This window comes from Trichoplusia ni, chromosome 13 (genome assembly GCF_003590095.1).
Source record: "Trichoplusia ni isolate ovarian cell line Hi5 chromosome 13, tn1, whole genome shotgun sequence".
Lineage (NCBI taxonomy): Eukaryota > Metazoa > Arthropoda > Insecta > Lepidoptera > Noctuidae > Trichoplusia > Trichoplusia ni.
The window spans coordinates 7033535-7055154 of record NC_039490.1 but is presented as its reverse complement, the minus strand read 5'-3'; the positions used below and the strand labels follow the sequence as shown (position 1 = coordinate 7055154).

The window sequence follows — 21620 nt, the reverse complement described above, 5'->3', positions numbered from 1 at the left end:
AGACAGCTGGTACACTTGGCGGCTAACAAAGTATCGTGCATAAAATAGTGCCAACTTCCGTGTATTTAGGTCGACTGTTAACTAATGTCTTGTGTTTGTATTGCATTGATTAATCTGGATCGTTCTGTAGCTCAGTTTAGGTACTTTTCCATGGAAGTTTTTCTTATAAGAAACCTAACATAAATACCTACAATAAATCCATATATAAAAAAAAATATGCAACTGTAACTAATATATTATTATACTATTTTAAAAACAATTTGATTCCTAAGTATAGGGATAAAAAGTTAAACAAATATTTTCTTAAAATTTTATTTAACCTTAAACAATGTATAGGAGCCGAATGCCGTTTTAGGTACCGGTTAAAACTGTCTATTCGGTTTTGTATTTTCTCAATACGCTTGAGATAACCTTTATGAGCAATATTATAAAATCATGAGACGTATTTTTCTATGTAGTCGATTATTAAAACTTAGTGTGCATATTTCGAACAACACTAAACGTCAAAATAATGTCAAAGACAAGATGGCTGACGTAAATATGGCGTCCTACTAGCTGGATAGTGACGCTTGTATTTAACTTGGTTAAACTGATTAATTTTATTAATTTCAGATAATTGCAGCTTATAAGATACTTTGAATTCTAAAAGTATAGGTAAGGCACATCAAAGTATTACAAAATAAGTGTATACGCTTAGGATAAGTGTTGTTTAGCATAGCTAACCGGTTCCTTTCAGAGTCTCACTTGAAACACATTATGATGTCCATCTTTCTGTGAATGAAAGTGAAAAATTAGGAAGTTTAAAGTAAAACTGACATCTGCACTGGAGAAATACTAAAAAGATGAGCAATATCTGTGTAATAATCTGTTACAGGTTGGGTTCGTGTTATGGCGACGCCAAACAGTTACAAACAAAACACATCGATGTCGATGCCAAGCCCTCAGAGCAATCCGCGTTTGTATTCCAAACACATTTTTTCATAGAACCTAAGTATAGCAAAGCATAGACTACAGTTTGGCCAAACAACACTTACAGCATTGAAACTGTTCTCTTTGGATGTTAATTAATATTGTGTTTAGAATGTTGTTAGATACTAACTTATAACATGTACCTGATTATGCCTATGCAAGCTTAGCAGGGCTCAGAACTGTTGTTGGTTATGCTGGTATCTAACTGCAGTAATGTCCCGCGGCAGCATGACTCCTATTCTATGCTTGTTTATTTCAAAGTATATGCATTAGTAACATACTTTTTATTTTCTCTTGATTTGTTCTTTGCGCATTTAGACTTACATTTTACTCTTATGTTGGTTTTGTTTCATGTTTTGTTATGTTGAAACAGACTACATGATTGCGGGGCCCCCCATGAGTTTCGGTATGATGAAAGGTAATGCTACAATCTGATTACTTTATTTCAAAATTGTTCTCACACCCTCATCTGTTTCGGATATAGGTACTCTGTGGGGATTTAAAATTGTAATAGCACCAAATTTTTATTCTCGTTTTCACATCACAAGTCATTGTTTCACACCAGTCTGTTCTTTTGATTCTTGATTCTTTATGCTAATTAAGCCTACTAAATACAACTCGCTAGTACTGCTCGCTCACACTAATAACTTCCACTTAACATTATGATTTGATATTATTTAGATGTTGTTGCATTTGATTATCTTTTGTTTGCCCCGCCCCCTCCTGTCCCATTCCCTTATGCTTTTTGTTTTTTTCTTTCATTGTATTGCCGCCCCGCTGCTTGGCTTGAAGGCGGTATGAATGCACCGCCGCCGCACCATAACCAATACCAGTACCACCACCCGCCATACCAAGGTGGTCCCTCGGTGGGCCACCCGGGCGGGTACGGCGGCTGGGCGCACACTCCCCAGCAACAGCGTTTCGGTGCAGAGGGCGCGCGCCGCGCCGCCGGGGCCGCGGTGGCCGGCTCGCCCGGACAGGCCGCTAAGGACGATAAGACCAGTCCCTTTGTCTCCACGGTACATTCCCATCCTGGATTTCAGCCGCAGAAGATCGGCAAGGGCGCCGGCGCGGTGAGTCGTGTATATTGGGTAATATTTTTTGTGTATGCTCTACAGATAGTAGTAGTCTCGTGGCCAGGCATTGGTCAATTCATTTATAATAACTAAATTTTTCTTAACAAACTTGCCTACCTAACAGATTTTACATTTCAGCGAAGCAACTTCTCAAATCAATACAAATAAATCAATAAGAATTGCAATATTTCAGGGCGCGGGCTTGCCAAAGCCGCCGAAACCGCCAGAAAAGCCCCTTATGCCGTACATGAGGTACTCCCGCCGGGTTTGGGACACCGTCAAGGCCGCCCACCCTGACCTAAAACTATGGGAGATAGGCAGGATCATAGGAGGCATGTGGAGAGACCTGCCAGAGACAGAAAAGGCTGGATATGTTGATGAGTATGAAGCTGAAAAGGTAAAGATGTCTTTCTGTGTGTTTTAAATTTCATAAATGCAGCAAAGTACTTTTCAGACTTCTTATAAGTTAATAATAATTTAAACAATCTTTGAAAGTAACTGAAAAATACTTTGTATTGTTTTAATATTAATTAGAATAAATATGTATCAATCAGTTATACCCTAGGTTGTAGCAATGGCAAAAAATGCAAAATAGCAATTTTCGAAGTAAATAAAATTTGCTAAAAAATATTCTCCAAAGTTGACAAAACTTTTCCATTCAGGCGCAGTACATAGAAATGTTGAAATCTTACCAATCGTCGCCTGCCTATATACAGTGGCTTGCTCACAAGACCAGAGGTACAATAATGAACCCTATACCGTACCCATTGGGTATAAATTTGTGTATAATCCACGCCATCACGACACGCCTTGATTTAACATGGGGTTTAAGGTTCTTGTGAGAGTTGAACTTTTGATATCGACCATCACTGTGTTTTGACTTGACAGATAGTCTAATGCACACCACGCCTAACCCACTATGCGTGAAGTGACGCGGGTTGAACTCCCGGGTCGGACAAGCATTTGTGTGACCGTCAAGCCTTGTTCTAAGTTATTGAAACCTCTCTTAATACAAGCCTGAAATTCATTAGTACTGGCCTCTTTTTTTTAATGATATGGTCATTGGTTATATTCTCTTGTAAAACTCCTGTTGCCGTTTTGTAAGCGAGATGCCTCTTCGCCGAGACTGCGCCGTCTAACTTGTGAAATGGCACCACACCCGCGTTAAGAGCCTACAGTAAAGAGACTTATTTAAACGTTGTCACCGCGATGATCGAAATATCAAAAGTCAGACTCGCACTAGACCCATAGGTTAAGCTCTTGCTGTTTTGGTGTATTTGTCCATTATTTGTGGCTAAAGTCCCATGAGGAGTTGGTACTTATCGCATGGGGCCTTCGAATAAAATAATACATGTTTTTACACACGTTTTGTAATGTTTTATGAATGTGAAAAACTCGGAACTAGTTCTCGTAATTATTTAACTAAGTTCTTCCGATTTATTTTTCGTTTAGATTAAGTAGCTTAGATAAAAATGAATAGACGAAAAGTTATTTTACGAATAATTAATTCAAGCATCTATAAAGAACTGATAAATTAAAAGAAATTACAATTATTCCTGGAATATTTAAAATAACTAGCTTTTCGCCCGCGTCGAGGTCGGTTATATCGCGTTTCCAAGAGAACTCTTCAAAAGTCCGGGATAAAAACTATCCTATGTGCTTTCTCAAGGTCAACTTAATCTCTGTAGCAAATTTCATTAAAATCAGTTCAGTGATTCAGACGTGAAAGCGTAACAGACAGACAGAAAGATAGTTACTTTCGCATTTATAATATTAGTAGGAATTAGTAGGGATATAAAAAAAATCCAAACCGCCGTTGTCCAATAAAAATATCACAAAAACAGCAAAAGCGCACATCAATAATGATTGGTATCCATTGTGTGACACATCATGTAAGTGCTAAGTACCATTAGAGCCACTGTATAAACGCACTCGGGTAGTCATCGGTCATGCATATCCATGGATAAAGAACCAGGGTCCGTTCCTACCCCGCTGGGAGAATTTGTGTTAGTTTTATTTGTTCTCGGTTTTAGTAATGTGTTGACATGTTAGGATTGGTAACATATTATCGAGGACTTATTTAGAGGCAGTATAGATATTGATTCACAAGGGAAGGTAATAAGACCTCACGATTGTCGCAAAGTTGATATCACCTCGGCACAATTATCTGACCTGTAAATACATAGAATAGAGTATATTTGTCTATTTTTCGTTGACCGTTGACAGAACAACGTTAGTCGGCCGTTGTGTTTTCCCCAATGTGGAAATTTTGCAACGTGTACATTTAACGTAGTAACCAAATAATACTTTACCTCCAGAAAAGGTACCAACCTGTTAAAAAACTATTACTATAATTCAGTACATATAAAAGCTAAGATCTCTGTTGCATATTGAACAGTTCAATACATGTCAACACAGTACCAGCCGCTCATTAAGTGACTAACCCATACACAAGTAACGCTAATTTTGTCCTCCACATGCACGTCATTTATATTGCACGCACGGGGTATCAACAGTTGGAGTATGAAAAGAGTTTGAAGACCTACCACAACTCGCCCGCTTATCTAGCCTATATAGCGGCGAAAAATAAAGCTGTAGGTAAGGGAAACAGTAGTACAGGATGCATGCAGAATATTGTCTATGCAAACCTCTTTCAATTGTCTTCAAAAATAATAGTTTTAAACTGGCAAACTCTTAAGCAATTTCGCTGTGAAGTTTTATAACTGTTTTTTACGCTGGCAATTCTATCAATACAGTGTTGCCAATCGAAATTTTTGTGATGCTTTTCTAGTAAGAATAATTTTAAAACAATATCTTAGCCAAAGCTTTACAAACTACGTTCTGCAAACAGCTTTTACCGGTATAAACAACTTCATGCTATCTCTTTCATACATCCAAACCTATATGTCTCTTTCACGCATACCGCTTTACATGTAATTATTGTTGACTGGTTTCTGAAACACTATTTGTGTCAGTAGTAGGTAATCTGGAAGAAGAGAGCTCAAGTAAGAAGGGTAGCTCCCAGAAGGAACAACAGCAGCAGGACAGAAGAATTGATATACAGCCCGCTGAGGATGAAGAAGGTAAGTTATATTACCTGCCTCGCTGAACTTGGTATCTCCTAACAATCGAGACTGTTAAATAATTGGCATTAGAATAGTATTGTGACTTTTAATTGTTATGTGACCCATAGTATCTTTCAAGATGAATCATACTGCAATTTTACATTAGTTTAGCAGTCTATCGCAGACAAATTAATTGATCCATATTAAGATTTATTCCCATAAGTGCATTGAAGATAGGTATTAGGTTACATAAAAATGTCTGATATAAATCTTGATATCAACACTTAAAACGAAACAATGATTGACATCTTCCTACCCAATCTTCCTATGTTAGAGAAGGTTTCTAGATATATTTGATTCGCCCAAATTTACATGGACGTGATGGAAGTCGTCTTTGTCCATCGGCGGACCACGATAGGCTAACTTGATCGTTTGATGACAATTAAGTTACAGCCCATAACTAGTATTCTTGAGAAATAACAAACGAGTCGTGGAACAGCTTATTAAAGGTTTTGCACAACATGAATCCTTATTACAAGAGCCAGTTTTGGTATCACCAATCAATTAAATCTTAGGATTCATTCGTTATTTACACTTTTACAGAAAATAATGGCACAATGGCATGATTATAGGCATTATCTACCACTCACCTACCGCATCGCGAGACTCCGAATAGTGTGCTGTCCCGTTTTCGCAATATTACTTTATGCCACTTTTAATGCCCATAATCACCTTTCAGACCAAGACGAGGGTCTATCAGTGAAGCACGTGGCGTACGCGCGGTACCTTCGCAACCACCGCTTGATCAACGAGATATTCTCTGACACCGTGGTCCCGGACGTCCGGTCTGTCGTCACTACGGCTAGGATGCAGGTAAAAACCCTTACAACCTGCGACCACCGTAAGGGTCGGGCCTGCGGATGGCAGGGAGGGCACCCTGCCATCCGACCAGCTAACAGGCCAAGAAGGAGACGGACGTGTCGTCCTGCATGTCCGTTCTTACGAGGAATGAGGGGTTGGCTTTTAAACCAATCTTTCGAGAAGAAGTCCAACAGGACATAGGCCGGTCAGAGTCGCGCTGAAGCATGCGCGAGCGATTCCGTGGCTCTAGCTCAGGCAGTAGAAGGGGCCCGGGGTGTTTTTATATCCCCTCGCCGTGCCCTCGGCGTGGGTTGAAGTCATTAGAGTTTCAACCCGGCCAAAAACTACTACTAAAAGCTATCCTACGTGTTAATCCACGTTATAAACTAACCAAGTACGAAGATTTAGCTAAATCCATTCCTATAATTTTAATATTAAAGTTATGTTTTATTGTAATAAAATTTACTTCTAACTTAGATATAACTTCTACAGATAACTGAAGTCATAGTTAGCTAACAATGTTCAGCAATTTATTTTCCTTGCATCATTTTAGATCTTAAAGAAGCAAGTGCAGTCGTTGACTATGCATCAAAAGAAGTTAGAGGACGAACTACAGCAGATCGAAGAGAAGTTCGAAGCTAAGAAGCGCAAGTTCATTGAGAGCAGCGAGGCTTTCCAGGAAGAACTTAAAAAGGTAAGATCACTATAATTTCATCTACTATAATGATTTCACTGAATTTGATTCTAAGACTCGTTTGTTCATCGAGGAGTTTACAGGAGTCCAGCTTAATTCGTCATCTGCAAATATTGTCTCTCCTATCCAGTCCTACTTTAACATAGTGGCTTTTCTTTGTACGTCCGTGATTTTTACTTTATAATTTTACAGGAGTTATAGTTTAGAATAGGAAATGTGATACAACTTGAAATATTTGGAAATCACATTAATTTTCTACAAGTAACATCAGTTTGAATTGTTATTTCAATACACTCGTGATTTTATCAGCGATTATACAAACATCACTTGTTGACACGGGTAGCTATTTCCCTTTGTAATCTATATCTACCTGTGGTCGGCAGCACTGCAAGCCGGCGGTGGACGACGACACGTTCTCGCGCATGGTGGAGCGCGCCATGGAGCAGATGCGGCGCGGCGTGGCGCCCGCCAACACGCAGCCGCTGCCGCCCGCCGCGCACGACAAGAAGGACGAGGTCACTACTATTATACTGCTAGAATTACCAACCGATAATTTCTAAAGTTGCCCACTGAAGAGTAAAATTCTATTCGTCACATGTCTCGTGAGCAGGTTGTGTCCCTATGAGAATATGTTGAGGACAACCCTCCTCTTTTGCCTGCATCTATAAAAACATCTAGCCTCTGCTTAGTGCAGCATCTGCTATATAGATCTACATTTTTAATTTGGTCAATCATCAATTGGTTTTCTCGGAAATTCTAGGCTTTATGTCAATGCAATTTTAAGACCACAAATAACCCACTGCCACACACATCCCAGGCACAACCAAACCAGGTTCCTGTGTTTGTATTGCCTCCTATCCTAACCAAAGCCTCAGGATCTTGCATGCTTTAAACTCTACCGTAATCCATCCCATTTGATCACCAAACATTCAACTGAATTTTTCATCTCCAACAGCCGATGGAACAAGATCAAACTCAAATAAAGCCAGAGACCAATGGTCCCAACCTGCCGACACAAGTTGACAAGGTCTCCACCACTGAAGTGAAGACTGACGGGGTCACTACGGAGCTGAAGACAGAGCCAGAAGCCAAGGAAAAGGAGCCAGAAGAACCCGTCAACAACGGGCATGATGCTGAAGGTTTGTACTTGAAACCACTAATTTAATAACTGTTCAAATTAAAAAGTCGTTTAAATAAGTATTTAGACAGACGGACCGTATTTCAACTGCAATCCATCGTTCAAGTGCAATCAAATTGCTTTCAGTTTCGCCCTACCACTTTCAACCACTTTTGAGCGATCTTGTTGTGGAAAAAAATCCTAACAACAAATTCCCTAATAGCATTTCAGCATGAGAATATCATAAAAGATGCTACTTAATTATTCTAGATAAATACAGAAAAGAAAACATCTCATTCATTAATATTTGAATACTTTTACATAAGAAGTGATTTGTCTGTACTCTGAATAATTATCGCATTATTTATCACAGTAGAGAGGAAAGAAGAAAAACCAGTTCCGAAGGTGGAGAATAAAGAAGCTGCAGCCCCCGCCGCGCCCCCCGCAGCTCACCCCACACATATCACATCACCTCCACACCATCGTGAGTATTCATAGTTTATACTACTTGTGCCTAGCGCACTATGTTATAAGTTAACTTAATAAATTAGATTGGTGTGTCCATTTAGTTTCACTGGAAATTAATAAATGAATGGATATATTCATTATTGCACATCATAGAATCAAATCAATGAAATAACTAGCATGCAGATTAACGGTAAAATAGCGGTCTTATCGCTAATATTGATGTCTTCAAGACCACCTTGTCGACTAGATGTGGTCGCAAGAGTCGCAACCAAACTGTCTGCCTGCTAGATTTGTTTGTCGATAGTTGTATTCATGTCCTTAACGGTACACGCTCCTTTAAGGCTTCCCCAACTTCGTCATCAATCATTGTTAAAATGTCGGATTGTTCTAATATCAATTAAATGTGTTATTTGAGCCTGCCAACGACTTTGCGCGTTCCCAAAAGACGACGCTAGAACAATGCTATTGTAAGACACACCTTAAGGATCCTGATTCGACGTTAAATCTAATAAGTGGATGTTACAGCGCTCCTGATGCCGCCGGCAGCTGGCGCGGCCGCACTGCCCGGCCCGCCACACGGGGCCCCGCCGCCACCGCCTGGTAAGATACACTTATAAACATTAAACTTAACCACAATCTCACTTACTGAATACTTCGCTTACCTAATCACCGGCACACACTTTCGGGCACAAGCAGTGCGTGATAGCGCAGACGTATCAACTGAAATAATCGTGGGTTAAATCGTTTGTTGCAATTGCAGCTTTAAGTGTTAAGACACGTCACGACAGTTTGTCACGTCTAGCGTGACCAATTTTTGTCTCCTTTTATAAACCTATGCAGTGTAACTTTTGATTTACCACATCACCTCTAGTATCGGTGAAACGGGGTGAATAGAGGTTTTTTTGGGGTGTATAGAAACAGTTTTTATTAAAATTTGAACGTGTGAAAGTCTCGAGCATTTCATAAAGTAATTGCGTTTAAGCATTTTTATGTAAGAATATATTCATGCAAAATTCCCCTAAACAAACATAATTTTTACTATTCACCCTTTGAAACTCTATTCACCCCGTTTTACGGTATGTTGTGATCGTGTGATAGGCGTGTACGTATTGTGCTGAGTATTCTGTGTATGACGTGAGCATTTCCCGCGTGTGTAGCGGGCGCGTACGGCGGCGCGTACGGCGGGCGCTACTACGGCGGCTACGCGGGCGGGTTCCCGGGCGGCGCGGGCTACGGCGCGCACGTGCCCTACTACGGCGGCGCGCAGCCCGAGCACTACCACGCCGCGCACCATCTGCACCATCACGCGCCGCAACACCACGCCAGCGACAAGCGTACGTACACGCACCGACACCGATATACACTAGACACAAGCAGGACTGACAAGTCGCGAGCTGGCTGGCAAACAGCGAGACTAGTTTGTAATTGAAGTGATAAAAGAACAAGACGCGGCTGAGTGACGTTCTTAAACAGAGCTTTGTCTCTACGTTCCACTAAACAACGATGAATCTTAATGGCAAAGTTTTGTTCTGACACATTCTTGTATGAGGCTGTCAATATTCTGATTTGACAACCCATTTGGTTTATGTGTAAAGCCACCACACTAAAAAGTTAATTAAGATTTCAAAGCTTTTCATAAAACATCTGATATATAATTGAATTAACTTCTAACAATAATTGTTTCTTTTACAGAGGAGGAGCCACAACCGAAGAAAGAGAGTGAATGATCGTCACCAAAACGCGTCGTCAAAAGACGGCGCAAGTCCTCGCCGAAGGACACCCAGTGAACTGTCCCCGTTAGACGTGGACAACGGCCGTAATCATGTTAGAACCATCAGGAGTTAAGCACATGAGAAACTTGACAGAGAAAAGTATGAGCAAGGTGACGAGATGAGTAAATGTGATACCAAAGCACATTAAATAAGATACAATTTTCGAAAAAACAGATCTATCAACCATTGAATAAGAAAGACGGAAATAGTTTTAAAGCCCACTGAATACCCATATGTGGTCACTAGGCGACACTAGCAGAAATTGTTGTAAAGTACAGCAGATTGTCAAAACTTAAAAGAATGAGGCATACAAAGTGGCCCGTCGCTCTTATAAACTGCGAGAATACACTTCTTATTGGGCAGTTGAAAAATCATGCAAAAATTTACAATTATTTTCCAAGTTCAAATTGTGCTAAGCTCTTAATACCCTTCGGAGGAATGATGTGAAAACATTCAGAACTGGCTCATTCTTCACAATGGTGATCGTGGTTTTAACATTATACGGCCGATCACTGGTAAAGACAATTAAAATAGTGATAATTAAAGTGACTTAAACAATAGTGCTAATTACTAAGTGAAAATCAAAGTTTAATGCTTGTTTAAACTCTGACTTGCAGGATTAAGATTGGAGACAATATTCCGCCAACATTATCGTGTTTAAGCCAAGCTAGTAATGTTCAACTAAATTTCTTACAAGCAAAAAGGTTTAATTATATATTATAAAATATTTTTGAGGTTGGAAGGTCGTAAACACGGCAATGCAAGTATCTTATACCGAACAACCAGTCTCAACTGACGCGTGCCTATTCTACAAAACTCGAATGAGTTTATTCGCCCGTAGTCAGTTGAAGATTAGAAACTTCGGAAAACAAAAACTAACTTCTCGTATATGTAAACTCATGTATCCTCATTACCCTTTGTAATATATGCTCTGCTTATAATAAACAACAAGTTTAGTAATATATGAATTATTATTCTTATATCCGTTGCAGGTTATCTGTAAAATTAGTTTAAGATAAGCTGTAAATAATTATCTTAATATACTGTCTAGGTATGGGAATGCATCTGGTATTTTTAATTTCAAAATAATTGTATTATTATAGATTTATATTCAGAATAATAGGTTCTATGGTAATTAGACTGCTGATTTAAGACCTAGTTTTGTAATTAAATTACAGTTAGAATAAAATGAAGTACTGTATGCCAGTGTTGTAAATTTTAATTAACAACCTTATGTCGAAGTATTAAGGTTCCTTATTGTTTATATAACTGGTATAAAGTTATTATTTTAGGGTTAGAAGAGACTACAAGAGCTAAGGCTATGGTTCCATCTGTTATGCGTAGCAAGAATTATAAGGAAAACAATGGAATCGCTTCATTTATCTAGCCTTTTGACTCCTTTGTTTTTATAGGTTCTTGAATATTCCCCTAGCTACGTATCTTTGGTGAAAACGCAGCCTTATCCAGCTATCTACAGTCTCAAATGAACCACTATTGCCGATATATCTATTTGAATAAGTGTAACATTGTCACCATAAACAAGTAGGGTATTAGGATAAGATACTAGTAAGAATAAATTTAAATCTCAATTTTATAAGACATTATATAACTCGATAAGATTCGTGAAATCATCTAGAATAGATTTAGACGAGATTCGATTCTTATATTCGTGTAAAAATATCATCTAAATAGGTATGTAGTGAATAAAACTTAAGTTTGTTTTAGATGTGTTAGGCCCTTCGGACAGGGCAACACAAGGCTCCGATACACGACGACTTTAGCCTCTAAATGAATTCCGTTTAGACTGCGGACTCATGTATAAATAGGCCTAATAATCACATTTACTTTCATAGGGGTATAGTGATTATTTTATTAAGCAATGTGTCTTTAAAAATAATTAAGCTTAAATTCATAAAATTGGTGAAAATACTTGTATTAAAATTAATCTATATTTGAGAACTGTAAAAAATATGGGAAATAAAACATAATTTAAGACATCTAATAAAATTTTATTTCAATCAAATACCATACGTACTTACAATCTAAATAAGATGAGTAATAAATATGTATGAGTGTGTTTTAACACAGTAAAATGATCTTTGACAGTGAACATCTAAGATTTAGTTTATAAATTTAAAATTCTAATACATGATATTGCACTGAAAGACTTCAGCCCCGTATTTGAAGTAAACTTTTGTTAAAATTCATTTATGTGGCTACTAAGTAGCACTTTTTGAAAGTCATAAATCTTGTCTCTCGCATCAATATGTTGCCAAATTTATCTGAACAGTTTTGTCAGTACTCCGCATAGTAGAATTACTTCTATATTCTAGAGAACCATTAAAGGTACATATTATCTGGATAAAAAGACGTGCTCGCCTCGCATTTTCACAGTTTCACACGTTAGGGGACCGGTCACAGTCAGCCTGTTCGAAAGAGCGTTCGATGTATGGCAGCCATGGCCCTTCCAGCGCTAAATCACGCCAGGACCGAGACACTTTAAAAAAAACATTCGTTGCGTTCGTTATACGCGCGCCGGACCTAATTCAGCAACATACACTGACTGCCGCCAACTCAGGAACATTTTCCGTCGACTCTCATATACATTAAAAAAAAACATAAACTTGTATAAACAAAAGGTTTGCTATGAATACGGAGCTTTGTACCCTATAAGTAAATGCACAAGGTGCCAGCCCAGTTACAGAGCCAAAAAGACTTAATTATGTGATTAAATATACTTATAAATTAACTGTTGCACTCAGAGATGTTAATTGTAACAAAGAGATTCATTGGTTCAGAATGTTTGCTTACTTATCGACTTAAGGTATTTAAGTAAGTCTTAAACTTAAGTAAAAGTTAAGCACTGAGTGCGGCAGTAGCTTACATATTTTAATGATTTTAATACAAATCTAACTTATAATTAAAATTTGTTACCGCCTTAACCTATTTACTATTTGTGTGCATACACTTATATTCGAAGATATATCATGCAGATAAATACGAAGAAAATACCAATAATTAAACACATATCATGTGACTACAATAACTTTCGTGAGTTTGATACATAATTAATTATTATTTTATAACGGATTACTCACGAGATCGCCCGACCAGTTTGGACCCAATCGGAGTTCTTTAGTCTTCGCCTCGTGAGATCACTACCGTTCGGGCTTCTGATTAAGGACGCGGGACTAAAAATACGTGTAAGCAAACCATCATCAAATAATTACATGTCAAGTACTTAATACATAAGTGAAGATCCTTATAAAATATCTTATTCAAGATTATTAATTAGAATATTTAAATATGAAGGGAATCATAAGATGATTCTTCTTTGCTAAGATACTTAAATATAAATCTTACCGGTCATTTACAATGAAATGTGACAGCATTAGAATCATAAATTAATTCAAAATGTTACTTATAACAATATTTAAATTGTAGTAATACTTATGTAGATATACATTCACACCCAAGTTTCAAGAAGGTTGATCATATTAAATCTGGTCTCAAATCAAATGATCAATACGACAGGACACGCTCAGACGCAAAAACTATTTTTTGTTATGATCAGCGTTCGAGAAATCTGTAACTGTAGCTTCTATTTTAAACCAGCCCTTTTGGACAAGTGACATACATGTCCAATAGTCATTTTATGTCTATTCATTTTACACATAAACGAATGACAAACTACCTTACGACAAACTCCTAATATATAGAGATTTAACCTTTTAACCGCCTACGTCGGATTAATCCGACAAATATTTTCGGGCCCATTTCGCCAGAGTCGTATATTTACGACCAAAATATCACTGCTCGTTTAATCAGCTTTTTTATTTAATTACGCTGTATTCTATCAAAAATATGTTTATATTAGGCAAATAGTTAACTAAGTAATCATTTACAGTTTAATACACTTTAGTCTCTTAATTAGAAGTCCTAAAAATAATGTCCAAAGTTAGATGAATTACTAACATTATTTTTAGAAAATTGTATTGATGTGCAACGCCCATGACGACAAAATCCGACATGAGGGACGGGACATATGCCAAGATTTACCGATACAAAAATAAACATAAATCAAAATATTTCTCGTTATACTGACTAATTAACTTTAAAACAAATACAGCAATTGTTAATAAAACATTTGTTTACAAATATTTGTGAGTATTTCATTTAATTCCTTTAAAATTAAGTAAATTTACATATGAAATGTCAGCGATTCAATTGATGGTTCCCATCCCTAGCCTACATGTTCCGAAACTTACTTCGTTAGTACGCCCTGCGCTACGGTCGGATAAAGACGACCGCTTCTTACGTCATAAACGAGTGCCGACTTCTGGAATTTTCCATCAGTGTTGTGCTTGTGCATGAAGTTTTACGTTCGTATGTCGATAAATGTACATGATAGAAATGTATCATGACGACTACTGAAGAGTTAATACGAATTCTAGAAGGCGATGAAAATGAAGAATTTTTATCAGACGAAGAGTTTGACATTGATGTAGAGGTAATTATTTTTTTTATTACATATCTAGATAAATGTATTTTAATTTATTGTGTAGTATGGTGGTGATGTCTGAATGGAAATTTTAAACTTAGAGTGAGTGAGATGGCGAGAGCGCGCCGTGCGATGAGAATGCGCGCGCGGCCACTCTGGAACGGTGATTCTGATTGGTTGGAGCGCGAGTCACGTGTGGGCGCACTGACTCGCTCGTAGATACATAGGTAGAGTTTATTTTGTGCGTGCCGCCGCGCTGCCACACACCGCACTGAATCGCACTGCTAATTTTGCTTTTGTAGGCTATTCAAATTTCCTACCTTGGAGACCGATGTATTTTTATTACTCTACAATTATTTTTTGTATTATTTCAGATTCAAGGAAACAATGTCACAACCACTAATTGGACAACGCAAATTGCTACCCCAATATTAGAAGAATTCGACGACTTTGTTTGTGGACTGTCGCCTGCTGTCAAATTAGATGATACCTCCACTGAATTCGAATTTTTCGAACATTTTTGTAGCAAAGACTTGTTACAGAAAATAGCCAATTGTACGAATAAATATCATCAACACTTCGTAAGACATACTGATCTCAGAATATATTCAAGACTGCAACAATGGCGCGACGTGACTATTGACGACCTTTACATTTTCCTAGCAGTAACAATGCTTTTCACTAGAAACAAAAGAATAACAATTGAAGAACACTGGTCTACAGACCCGTTATTACATAGTACGGTGTTCAGTAATACTATGTTTCGAAATAGATATTGCTCAATTCTTGCAATGTTATCTTTTTGTGAAGCACCTGCAGGGACAAGTAGTGTACCGAGATTGCACAAAATAAAAATGATGATTGACCACGCTCGTGAAACTTTCAAAACAACATTTATCCCGGGTAAAAAAATGTGCATTGATGAAAGTATTGTGCCTTTTAAAGGTCGTCTAATTATAAAACAATATTTACCTAAAAAACGTAATAGATTTGGCATTAAGTTATTTGTTTTATGTGATGTCGAAACCGGTTATATCGTGGATTTTATAGTGTACTGTGGATCGGAAACAGAAATAGAGACCGTACCAAATTTAGGCTTATCTGGATCAGTTGTGACTGAACTTTTGAAAGACTACTATTTTTGCAACCGAGAGTTGTATGTAGATAACTGGTATTCCAGTCCTCAGCTTTTTATATATTTAAAAGAAAGGGCGACTTATGCATGTGGTACCGTAAGATCAAATAGGAAAGGGATGCCGAAATTCCAAAAACTGAAACGTGGACAAATAGCCGCTTACTCGTCTCCTCCCCTCTTAGCCCTAAAATGGCAAGATAAGAAACCGGTCTTAATGTTGTCTACAATGCACGATGACAAAATGATACCATCAGACAATGTAGACTACTCAACTGGGCTACCCAAAATGAAACCACAGTGTGTCGTAGACTACACAAAAAATATGGGGTCGGTTGACACTTCTGATATGATGACTAGCTCATTGGGCTGTATAAGAAAATCAAAAAAATGGCATAAAAAGCTTGGGTTTCACATATTTGACATGTTTTTACTTAATGCATTCTATTTGATTAAAGTGATTAAAAATAAACAAAATTATAGTTTAGCTGATTTCCAATTAAACGTTATCAGACAAATAATAGAAAAATACAAACAATGTTCTTTAACTCAACAGTCAACTTCGCGCGGCGTCCTTGACCCTAACCGTTTTTTACATAATAGTGCCTTAGAGCATTTTCCTGTTAGAATACTAACCGGCAAAAGTCAGCGATGCAAAATGTGCGCAGCAAAAAGAAAACGGTCTGAGACTCGTTTTATGTGCCAAAAATGCAAAGTTTATCTCTGCATAGATCCATGTGCTGTTGAGTACCACAATTCTACAAAACAATCGGTATCGTAATCCCACATCACTATTTTTGCGTTTAGTCTATTATGTCTATGGTCAGCTAGACGTTGTCGATACTCGACAATATCCATTATTCCGTATTCGACAGTGACGACTGTTAGTGGCACGACGTTTGTAAAATCAAGTGAACATTTTACAATTTTTTAATATCAAGATGGGGTCCAAAAGTAAGTGGTCTTCGAAACGTATTGCATGTAAATGGTGATATCATTACAAAAACTCATGTTTGATTTGTTTTATAGGGAAGTTTGAAGAGAGCCAGTCAATTTTGGCTCCCTTTGACTATAGCCAAGATAAAGTAGACATAGACTGTAGCCAAGATGTTAACCTTCCATCAACGCTGACCAACGACGAGTATATGGTTTATTTAAATGAGGGTCAGTCGCATTTAAGAAGTTCTGATAGTACGCCAGATTTATATAGATCTACGGCGACACAAACTTTAGTCAAAACAACAAATGCAAGTACACAATACGAGCAAATTGATAATCCAATCAAAGAAAGTGCCAAAATTTTAGTGGACAGTTATTTTGTTGGCGATGAAACTCGTAAAAATAAGTTTATCGAATGTTACACAAATGTGGTCTCGTCAATAATTCGCCTCGTCGATAGCGAGCATAAATAATTTTTCGACGGATCATACTATTATTGAAAAATCTTACCTCTGATTGTTAGACTGATTTTAGTAATAAGAAATTATATCTGTGATTATTTGACTGATTTTATTGAAATTAGTGTTATACAAATTTTATTGTGATTGTGATATATCGTTACATCTAAGTCAATAGGTAAACTGATAATGACATTGTCAAGTAAAATTTTTATTTTTATGTTTGTTGTTAATTAGTGTGATACAAATTATTGTGATTGTGATAAATATCGTTACAGATAGTTCAATTCATCTGTGCACGAAGCGCCATGTGTGCGTGCGCTTATTTATACAGCTTTCATTTGTGTGGCAGCGTAAGCGGCAGTCGTCGTCCGAGCAAAACGTGTCCTTACCACTTTACCCACACATAGCGCCGCGCGCACAGATGAGTTGAATTATCTACAGGGTTATTGGTAAATCATTAACAACCTCTTAAGAGGTTGTACTCATCATTATGAACAACTTTTACTATGGGACCAAACCTAAAATCGTGAAAAAAAAATCAGCTGTTCCCTACATTTATGTTCGTATAACTCGCCAAACTCTTCTCTGGACTGATTTTATTGTGAATAGTTTAAGTAATAATTAATAAATCGTTCAAATTTTTAAACACTTTTTGTTTTACTGACTTGCGAAAAATGTCGAATAATTTCGTAAGGTACCTAAGTAGTATTCAAGTAGGTAGGTACCTATATCTCCACCAAGCTAAGTTTACACCTCGCTGGAATGCGGCATGTACCCGTGTACCTACGTATAATATAATGTTAAAAACAACAAATGCAAAGTAAAATCTAAAAAACATTTGTTTACTTTTTTAAAGTCATAGCGAATCCTTTTTTACAGCCCGTACCTAAGCCTCAGTGTGACGTAAACGACGCGAGGTGCAAACTTAGTTTGGTGAGATGTAGTTTTTACTTAACCACGCTCGCAAATGCAAATGTCGTTATTAAAACGAAATATCGACATCACAAAGTTAAGTATTGCACATCCCTCTTTCTTTTAGGTATTTAATTTTCGATTCACTGTGCCGGGCGCTAGGGACACGCCAACTGTTCTGAAGTCGGGCGGTTAAAAGGTTAATAAAGATAATAATATATCTTTATATTAAGTTACTTAACTAATCGGCACAGCCGTACTTACGAATACATTTTTGTGCATCAAGAATTAAGGTGAAAACATCGTATCCTATAAATTGTACTTAATAATATAACACTATAAAGAATTGCCATGGTGATGCAAATTCAATATTTTTTTTCTGCAACTTAGCTGCGCACGCGGCGTTATGGGCGTGCCATTGACAGCGATCGTTTAAAATCACTTTTAATGTGTGACACACACACAAATAGAATCTGTATTCGTAATGTCCACATCCTATTTACAGGAGTAACTCACACATAGAAGTATGCGCAAAGATGAGTTAAACTGACTATAAATGATTGTTTCAGTGTTGCTAAGAAGCAGAAAATGATAGAAAAGTGAATAATTATTACGTTTTACGCCACAGTTTTAACTATTCCATTCAAATTCGATATAATTCGCTGTTTAGTCAACTAATAGTAATGTAATGACTCAAATAAATCAAACCAACTTCGCGAGAAAGTTTTTTGTAATTTCCTAAGAGTCCTATATGACCTATATATTGGTCGATTTTAAAAAAACTGTGTAATTTTTTAATACACAAATATTTATGCCTTTTTAGGCTTCCATACCTGTTGGTATGATAAATGTTAAACGCTCACACCCTGTATACTGGTGTCGGTTGTAATATACTTATCTGTGATCATCCTGTATCCTGTTCGTGTTTCTACCGAACTCTGCGATGACTGGCCGTCCACCTAGAATGGTGCCATTGATCTCTTCCAGAGCTTGGATGGCTAGCTCGTCATCTGATAAAGAAATAACCTTTTATAATAGGTTCACAAAACTCACGTGACTTGAATAATTTTCCCAGAGGAATCACAATGTTCATACTATAAGATTTTTTACAAAGAAAATATTTTTTGTTTCGCCAAGATCTAATTAAGAACTCTAACGAATAAACTTTCTTTTAATCTGCATTATTTTTTAATACCCAGAAAGATTTGCGAAACGTATATTTGGAATTAAATACAAACAAGACATGTTACGAAGTAATGAACAAATTCAAATTCTTGGTCAGTGATCGCGATAGCTTAGTTGGTAAGGCTACTGGCGCGTATAGCCAGCAATAGCAGGTTCGAGTCCTGTCTGAGGTTTGAGTTTTTTCATTGTATTATTTGTATTTAATAGCGAGCCTGCTTCAATTAATAAAATACGAAGACGAGAAGGGGTATGTATTAGTGAAATACTCGCGTGATCTCGACTGATTTTCCAAGGATAGTTTTATAGTCTATTTTCGAATATCATAAAGAAATCCGTACTTACTTTGAAAAGCCACAAACGCTTGCCCCCTCATTCGTCCGGTCATCAGCCGCAGGTCTACGGGCCCTCCATTAGCGAGCACGAACTGGTTGAACAGTAGTGACAACTGCTCCTGACTCACAGTCGGAGCTATGTTCTTTAAATACAGTACCTGAACAAAGAAAAACATGTTACACAGAAAGATTGGCGGGTTTTCGAATAGTTAGGGGGTGGCGGCTTTGCACATTAAAACTTTCCAGAGATATCACAACAATTGGATTCACTAAAGAACTTTACAGTTGACATTTTAAGTCAATTTCAGTCATCAAATGATGCGTCAAGATTATTCAAGTCATGAGTTGTTTGCAAATCTGAAAGCATACCACCACATCTTTAAGTTCTATTATTGCAATAACTGGATGCAGGTGGCAACGAACCGGTCGCGCTGGAGAAATTATGGAGAGGCCTATGTCCAACAGTGGACTGCTATAGGCTGAGATGATGATGATGATGATGATTGCAATAATTACCAAATTCGCGGAGAAGCGCACTGGACCGGCGGCAAAGGCACGAAATTTGTTGGGTCAGATAATCATACTGTACTTTAAAAATTTAGAGTTACATGACATGCACAGCCAAGTTCTTTGGAAGAACAATTACTAACTTGAACTTTTCGGTTTGTATAAGAATAAAGAGTAATCCTTATTAGGCCAATAGTAAAATGAAGAAATATTTAATAAACTATTCTATCTCTACATCTCGTCTTACCTTCGAAGGTATCCCAGGTTCATAATCTTTAAATCTGTCTATTTTTCTGATATCATCAAGACACATCTTGGTGCCTTCTAGAAGTTGAGCTTCAGTATCAAGTTCTGGTATCTCTGCAACTTCTGGAATCTCCGCAGGCTGTTCTGCCAGTGGTTCTTCTGGGTTATTCGGCACAGGATCGGTAATCCTTACAATTTTATTATCTCTTATTGAATACATTGCTTGTTGACCTTCGGTAGAACAGTGTGCTTCTTGGTCTCGACTGGTGATTGTATGCGGTATGTTTCTATGCGGTGTCTCTCGTACATCCCAGAGGCTACCAGGCCTATCCATTCTTGATGTACTGGGGAAAGCGCTTATACTAGCAATACTGTTCTGTTGAGCCTGCGCCAGGAGCCGTTCCTTCTTCCTCTCGAGACGTCGCAGTATTTTTCGCCGTTTAGTCAAAGGAATCATTTCTGTTTTCAGGTTACCCAATAAGTTTGATTCAAGTTCTTTTAGCTCATTCATGGGATGACCCTCGGGATAGAAATTTATTGGCTTCTGTTGTAACCTTTCAATTAGATTTTCTGGATTCATTGTTGAAGTTGATTGTTTCGGTTCTTGATTATTAAAATCACTGCAATAAATAGTATATTTTTTGAAAATCAGTTTCTAGAACCATTTACATTTGAAAAAAACTGTATCAAAATCTGTTTAGATTTTTTATAATATGAGAAAATATGTTATAAGAAGTAAAGTAGGCAGTAATTCTAATAAACTAATTCATATGTATTTGTAAGTATAGCAAATCAATGCAAAATTACAACACAAGTAGGTTGTAAATACTATTTACCTTTTGCCCTCGTTATGCATATTGTTAATCTTGTTGTATATTTCTTCTAATTTATTTTTCAAAACCCCGGATTCTATCTTCTTCCGTTGGTCCAGAAGCCCCGCCTCGTTCTCTTGATACAGTTTCACTTCATCGCTTGTTAATCCAGCCTTCTTCAACCATTCGAGGTGGTGAACTTCCTCTTCTGCTTTCCTGAACTCTTCCATTGATGATAAACCATATTTAGTGAATGGTAAAACCTCAGTTGTCTTTTCAAAATCCTTCGACATGGTTTCGGAGCTAAAATATTCGGTCTTAGATAATAATCCCTTATAAGAATTATGCGGGTATACTCCACATCAAAGATATCTATGTAATCCTCACTTACCACCTCGAAAATACTAAATTGAGATGCTTATCATCAAATTTCTTAGATAATTTATCAGAAACAGTACCTAATGAAAACAACAAAATTTTTCTACTATTTTCACGTAATGACAGTTAAAATAGTTATAAATGCTAAGTTATTGAATTTTTGTTATGGGCTTGGGAACATTAATTTTCGAGA

The 21620-nt window shown here is 37.3% G+C and overlaps 3 protein-coding genes across 7 annotated transcripts; 2 read left to right on the top strand and 1 right to left on the bottom strand.

Moving 5' to 3' along the window:
- Positions 1 to 516: 516 nt before the first annotated feature.
- LOC113500358 (SWI/SNF-related matrix-associated actin-dependent regulator of chromatin subfamily E member 1-like) lies at positions 517 to 10982 on the top strand. 4 transcript variants are annotated; one of them, XM_026881123.1, is made up of 15 exons: positions 517 to 654; positions 875 to 955; positions 1343 to 1387; positions 1762 to 2042; positions 2239 to 2442; positions 4562 to 4643; positions 5024 to 5128; positions 5850 to 5983; positions 6525 to 6665; positions 7049 to 7180; positions 7621 to 7804; positions 8159 to 8266; positions 8776 to 8850; positions 9408 to 9584; positions 9943 to 10982. In XM_026881123.1, exons 2-15 carry the CDS (start codon positions 889 to 891, stop codon positions 9975 to 9977), a joined length of 1770 nt encoding a protein of 589 aa, XP_026736924.1. In that variant the 5' UTR covers positions 517 to 654; positions 875 to 888; the 3' UTR covers positions 9978 to 10982. The 4 variants fall into 4 exon arrangements, with proteins under 4 accessions (XP_026736924.1, XP_026736926.1, XP_026736923.1 ...); XM_026881125.1 differs by having other exon boundaries at positions 518 to 654; positions 1900 to 2042; positions 8156 to 8266; XM_026881122.1 differs by having other exon boundaries at positions 518 to 654; positions 8156 to 8266.
- A 3436-nt stretch (positions 10983 to 14418) lies between these two features.
- LOC113500356 (piggyBac transposable element-derived protein 4-like) lies at positions 14419 to 17703 on the top strand. Of its 2 annotated transcripts, XR_003401185.1 has the most exons (3): positions 14419 to 14532; positions 14898 to 16609; positions 16685 to 17703. XR_003401185.1 is itself a non-coding variant. In XM_026881120.1 (2 exons), exons 1-2 carry the CDS (start codon positions 14443 to 14445, stop codon positions 16434 to 16436), a joined length of 1629 nt encoding a protein of 542 aa, XP_026736921.1. In that variant the 5' UTR covers positions 14419 to 14442; the 3' UTR covers positions 16437 to 17703. The 2 variants fall into 2 exon arrangements, 1 of the variants encoding a protein (XP_026736921.1); XM_026881120.1 differs by having other exon boundaries at positions 14898 to 17703.
- Positions 17704 to 17794: 91 nt separating this feature from the next.
- LOC113500357 (RNA-binding protein 41-like) lies at positions 17795 to 21504 on the bottom strand. The gene is made up of 5 exons (XM_026881121.1): positions 21441 to 21504; positions 21074 to 21352; positions 20239 to 20857; positions 19495 to 19642; positions 17795 to 18977 (listed from the first exon to the last, which is right to left on the bottom strand). The coding sequence occupies exons 2-5, from the start codon at positions 21340 to 21342 to the stop codon at positions 18862 to 18864; spliced, it is 1152 nt and encodes a 383-aa protein (XP_026736922.1). The 5' UTR covers positions 21343 to 21352; positions 21441 to 21504; the 3' UTR covers positions 17795 to 18861.
- Between the last annotated feature and the right edge of the window lie 116 nt (positions 21505 to 21620).